The sequence below is a fragment of the Dryas octopetala genome, chromosome 3, assembly GCF_963921425.1.
Source record: "Dryas octopetala chromosome 3, drDryOcto1.1, whole genome shotgun sequence".
Lineage (NCBI taxonomy): Eukaryota > Viridiplantae > Streptophyta > Magnoliopsida > Rosales > Rosaceae > Dryas > Dryas octopetala.
In genome coordinates this window covers 18,870,096-18,875,858 of record NC_141368.1, presented here as the reverse complement: position 1 = coordinate 18,875,858, position 5,763 = coordinate 18,870,096, and the positions used below count along the sequence as shown (strand labels likewise).

The 5,763-nt window shown below is 35.3% G+C and overlaps 1 protein-coding gene across 1 annotated transcript; it reads left to right on the top strand.

Moving 5' to 3' along the window:
• The first annotated feature begins 3,525 nt into the window (after positions 1-3,525).
• Positions 3,526-5,040, top strand: LOC147291574 (uncharacterized). Its single transcript, XM_086235980.1, has 3 exons — positions 3,526-3,750; positions 4,095-4,523; positions 4,585-5,040. Exons 1-3 carry the CDS (start codon positions 3,526-3,528, stop codon positions 5,038-5,040), a joined length of 1,110 nt encoding a protein of 369 aa, XP_086092106.1.
• Positions 5,041-5,763: the final 723 nt, after the last annotated feature.

Sequence of the window (5,763 nt, the reverse complement as noted above, 5' to 3'; positions counted from 1 at the left end):
AAACAAAAAATATAATACTACAATTACATAATTTAACAAGTTTAATTGTTTAACCAATGATCATGAGGAGGGTGTTAAGTGCTGATATGAAGTACATAAAAAATTATGCCTATAAATATTATAGTCTAGACAAAATTATTTAAATTTAGTACTTATAATCCTATTTTACTAATCATTTATGTTGTTCATGCTGAGGAATAAGAAATTGAGAGGACTTAAAGTTAAATGAGATCATCCAACAAAAAATAGGATTAATCATTAATTAGGAATTTAGGATTTTTGTTTATGATTCCATTAGCTCTAGCAAGAAATGGTCTCCTTGGCTCTAGCAAGTAAGCCTGCAATTCCTTATCCCTAGACTCTTCACCTTGGGTCCACACTCACATGTGCTTAGAAACTATCCAATCCTAATATCTCAAACAATATTGAAATTAAGGTGATATAGTCCAAAAATATTGTTGTAAATGACTAATAAGCCTCCTTTTAACTAATGTTAACTTTAGACTAAAAGTTACATTCAAATTTCAGCTTATAATCTAAGTATGCTTGACTACAAATTATGTTGCAATTCAAATCTTGAAAGAAATTAAGTAGATTATTTTAATAAAGTGAGCATTTTGTTGATAAAAACAATTGATTGTTCATGAACATTGCATAAAAGGATTTCCTTGTAGAACATATAGCTTTTTACCACAGTGGGAAATATTTGATCCTCGTAAAACTTAGGACCCGTTTGGATTCTTGAATTTGGATTTGGATTTGGATTTCAAATCTATGCATTTGAAATTCTATTGTTTGGATACAAAAATTTAAAAGTGATGATTTCATTGAGGATTTTAATTTAAGAATTGTTTTTGACAGTTTAAGAACTTAAACATATAATTAAGAAAAAAATAATTTTAATTTTCATATATTCAAAATAGACAATCAAACATAAATATAGGTTTAGCTTAGTTGGTTGATGGTGGCCAAAAAAGTCGCCGGAGAGGATTGCCGAAAAATTCGTCGGAGGTAGTGGTCGAAAAAGTCGCTGGACACGATTGTCTGAAAAGTCGCCGGAGGTGATATGAGAGAGAGAGAGAGAGAGAGAGAGAGAGAGAGAGAGAGAGAGAGAGAGAGAGAAGTGGGGTGGGGGATTTCAAATACCTAGTTACAAATGGTATTTGAAATCCATGATTTTGGCCCTTTCAAATCCATCATGGATTTGAGCCAAATCCAAATTACTACTTTAAATTAAATCCAAACAATTGTATTTGGATTTGGACTCTCCAAATCTAAATTCCTCCTATGAAATACATCCATCCAAACAAGCCCTTATATTGTTTACTCAAAACAAGTTTTCACTGTTCAAATATTATCCTTACTTTTATAAATAAAAAATACGCAGTTACACATGTCATAGTAAATCATAGCATAGAATCAATTGAAAAAAAAAAAAAAAACATTTTTTTTGCCCAGCAGTTAAAAAACTAGGAAATTAAAAAAAAAAATTCCCAAATTAGACTTTTACGATATTAGGAGAAAAAACCCTTAAAAATTTATGTGCAATAGAGGTGATAGTGCTTACCATTTGTGAAAAAACTAGAGATCAAAATAAGTTTTTATTCTTGACACAAAAAGAAGAAGAATAACCCATTTGATGTTATCATCCCTTTTCTAGCATAAAATTAAATTAAAAATGAAAAATGATACATAAGACGAAGGTACATGATGAAGTTGCTATAATGTTTGAATGAGCTTTAGTCGTCGTCGATGGTTTCTGATCTCCGGTCAGGAGTGAAGTCGTGAAGGTGCGATAACAAAGATACAATAACAAAAGCGTGCTCCTGAAGGTGAATGAATGACTCTTGAGTTTATAATTTGTCTAAAGTTGATTTTTTTGGTTGTTTGGTAAATTTGTTTTTTCATTTAAAAAAAGACACGTGTAACTGAAGTGTAAGTGTTTTATTGGTCCAAGTATTGCCCTTCTCATTAATCCATAAACCAACAAACCCATATTCCCCTTTTGCTAGTCATTTGACACGTGTAACTGAAGTGTAAGTGTTTTATTGGTCCAAGTATTGCCCTTCCCGTTAATCCATAAACCAACAAACCCATATTCCCCTTTTGCTAGTCATCTTATTATAACAGTTGGTTGTCAGTCGGAATAGCCCTTAGTGCACAATGGGCTCCCTCAATGTTGGCCCCTTAGAACAGTTAGACTCAACTACACAAAAAGAATTTCCTTTCCATAATCACAAACCCAAAATTTCTTCATCGACACATGGTTGTTCTTGACAACCTCCCATGTAGAGGTGTACAATGGGCCAGGCCGGCCCGAATCCGGCGTGGGCCTGGCCACTTTAAAGTAGGCCCGGCACGACTCGACCAGTTAATAAGTGGGCCGGGCTAGGCCAATGTTTTTTACCTCGTTCGGCCGGGCCGGCTTGAGCCCGTTACGGGTTTAGGGTTTGGCCCGTAACAAGTTCGGGCTGGCCGGTAATAGGTTCGGGTTGGCCCGTTTATACTAGTATTTTAAAACTAAAAAATATATATTATTAGCCTTGTTTTAATTTTTAATTTTGATTTTGGTAGTGAAATTGGATAGAAAATGAAATGAAAACAGTAAAAAATAGAATGACATCAAAGACTATTTGATTTATTAAACAATAATATAAACTTTTGTTCTTTATTATTATTGCCTAAATTGCTGCGAAAAAAAAAAAATTGCCGCTAACAGTAAGCTTTTTACTTTGAGTTTTGGTTAATTTATGTGTTAAAAGTCTAGGCTTAAGGCATATTTACGTTAGCTTAAAGATGAGTGGTATAGGAAGAACATGCTAGTATAGAGGAGTGAAGAACATGCAAGCCCAAACTAAAGTCCAACCGTGATTGGTAAATTTTTTATTGGCACTAAGCTGAAAAGAACCAAATGGTCCAAAATGAAAGCTAGTTAGTATTTGAGAAGTCCAAATACTATATGCAGCAAACATGCTATTTTTTATTGGCACCAGGCTAAAGTCCAACCGTGTAGAAATATCTACATTGAGATTTGAGAAGTTAGTATTTGTTTAAGAAATCTACCAAACATGCTATTTTAATTTTGGAGTCTGCATGCAACAAATAACATAAACTACCTTTGATTCAATTATAAGCAAAAACCAAATGGTGCAGTAAAAACTCATTGTTCAATTAATCACAAAATTAGCAAATAAAATCAACTATCAGCAAAAACTTATTGTTCAATTAATCACAAAATTAATGTTAGAGTCTACATTGTATTTTTTTAATTCATTTTATTCTTTGTCCTATAACTTGTATAAATTTTACCATGAGTTGCACTTTGTATAACTTGTTTATTTTGGTCAATATTCTCACTTTTCCACATCTGAAGTTTATGAGATGTTGACTTCTATGACTATACCTTAACCACACCACCCACCACCCCAGAGACCTCACTCACCAGTGCTTGAACTTGAGCGACATCAATCCCCACTGCCTCAACCACAAGCTACACATGAGGATGATGAATTGGTGAATATAGAGATGAGAGAGGATGAAGAAGATTCAGAATTTGTAGATTCTGATTATGAACAGCATCCTGCAGATACTTCTATACATGTGGAGGATGATGATTTTGCATTCGAGGAGAATGTTGAAGCTACTAGTAGGGAAGAAATTCACAGTGAGCTCCCACTAGAGGATCCATTGTCTGATGATGCAAACACTGATGAGCTTATAAGCCTAAATGATAGCTCTAGTGATGATGAGGTTAACCAAGTTGTGAATAAAAAAAAAGAAGAAGATTCAAACAGTTTAGGAGAGCAACTAATTTAAGAATAGTGAAGCCTGAGTTAGGTCAATCATATACCTGTGCAGATGATTATAGAGCAGCTATGAAGGAAAACTTCATTAATGAAAGTAGATTGTCCAAGTTTCCAATCAATGATTATTATAAGGTACAGGCCAAGTGCAAGGCAGATGGTTGCCCTTGGCTTATCCATGCATCAATGGATGGGAAGCCGAGTAGGACCAAGCCTTTGTGCGTGAAGACTTTTGTTGGGACTCACTTATGTAATAGGGATGAGAACAAGAATTGTATTTGAAGTTCTTAGTTGGCTGAAAGGTATGAAGACGATTTGAGAATGAACCCTACAATAGATGTTGGCATAATTAAAGCTAAGGTGAGGAAAGATTATATGAGTGACATATCTAGATGGCAGACATACAAAGCTAGGTCAAAGGCAAATCTAAAGCTTGTTGGTTCTTATCAGGAGCAGTATAGGAAGCTTTGGGACTATATTGTTGTTCTTAGGAAGTATAACCCTACTAGTACAATCAAAATGAAAACAACATTGGAGGGTAGAAAGGCTAGGTTTCAGAGACTATATGTATGCTTTGCAGCCCTTAGGCAAGGGTTTCTACTTGGGTGTAGGCTTGTTGTGGGAGTAGATGGGCGTCATTTAAAGGGACCTCATCCTGGACAGCTTCTAATAGAAGTTGGCATATATGGAAACAATGGAATGTTTTCCATTGCTTATGCTGTAGTTGAAATTGAGAATAAGATAGAGCAGTTGGTCTTGGTTTTTGAATTTGTTGATGCAGGACTTAGATATTGAAGATGCGCATGGCTGGGTGTTTATGAGTGACAATCAAAAGGGTTTGATAGGAGCTGTGGAGTCCTTAATGCTTAGGGTTGAACATAGACATTGTGTTAGGCCTCTTTATAACAATTTCAAAGGGAGATATCAAGGTTTGGAGCTTAAACAAATCTTATGGTCAGCTGCAAGGGCTACAACTATAAAATGGTTTGACACTGAGTTAGAGAAAATGGAGAAATTAGATGAACCTGCTGCCAATTGGTTGAGGGATACCAATGCTTCCCATTGGAGCATATCACACTTCGGTGAGGATCCAAAATGTGATATTTTGTTGAACAACTTGTGTGAGGCTTTTAATGCATCCATCTTGGATGCTAGAGATAAGCCAATTCTGAGTATGTTGGAGTGGATAAGGATGTATTTGATGTTAAGGATGGCAAATCAGAGAGCAGCTTTGTGACAAATGGGTAGGTGAGATTGGACCAAGAATTCGAGCTATCATTGAGAAGAATAGGGTTGACAGTAGCTTGTGCATTGCATATTATGTAGGTGAGAAAAAATATCAAATGGAGCATATGCATAATAGAATATATGAGGTAGACTTGGCAAGGCACTATTGCTCTTCCAGAAGATGGATTCTCATAGGGATACCTTGTGGACATGCAATTGCATGCATTGGAAGAAGACATGAAGACCATGTTCTATATGTCCATTCTTGCTAAAAGAAGGATGCATGGAAAAGGGCATATGGGCCAATAATGATCAATGGGAAAAATAAAAAAAATGGGATTGAAATAATACCCACTACAAAAAACAACCTGGCAGGCCTAAAAAAAATAGGATAAGAGAGGCTGGTGAACCACCTGCACCACCCACTGGGAACAAGCTGCCAAGAACCTACCACATCACCATTTCATGCACAAAGTGTGGGGAACAAGGTCACAATCAAAGGACATGTGGGAGGAGAAAAGGCATAAGTGCTCAGGTGGAATATTATCTACACTTTGTGATTTTTTAGCAATTAAATTATATTAATTTAATTTAATAGTCTTAAACTTTTAACTACAGGGTCAAGTGAATGGTAGCGTTTCAGAAGCATCAAGTTCAATTGTGTAGCCTACCAATGCAACTTACCATACTCCACAGGTAGTTCAATTAACTAATGAATTGATTGTGATACATG

Bases quoted from the DNA above. Each gene is read 5' to 3' on its own strand.
- LOC147291574 (XM_086235980.1), top strand. From the start codon at position 3,526: ATGAGAGAGGATGAAGAAGATTCAGAATTTGTAGATTCTGATTATGAA. The intron at 3,751-4,094 runs GTTAACCAAGTT...TGAAGTTCTTAG, and splicing joins ATAGCTCTAGTGATGATGAG to TTGGCTGAAAGGTATGAAGA. The intron at 4,524-4,584 runs GTAGTTGAAATT...TTGTTGATGCAG, and splicing joins TGTTTTCCATTGCTTATGCT to GACTTAGATATTGAAGATGC.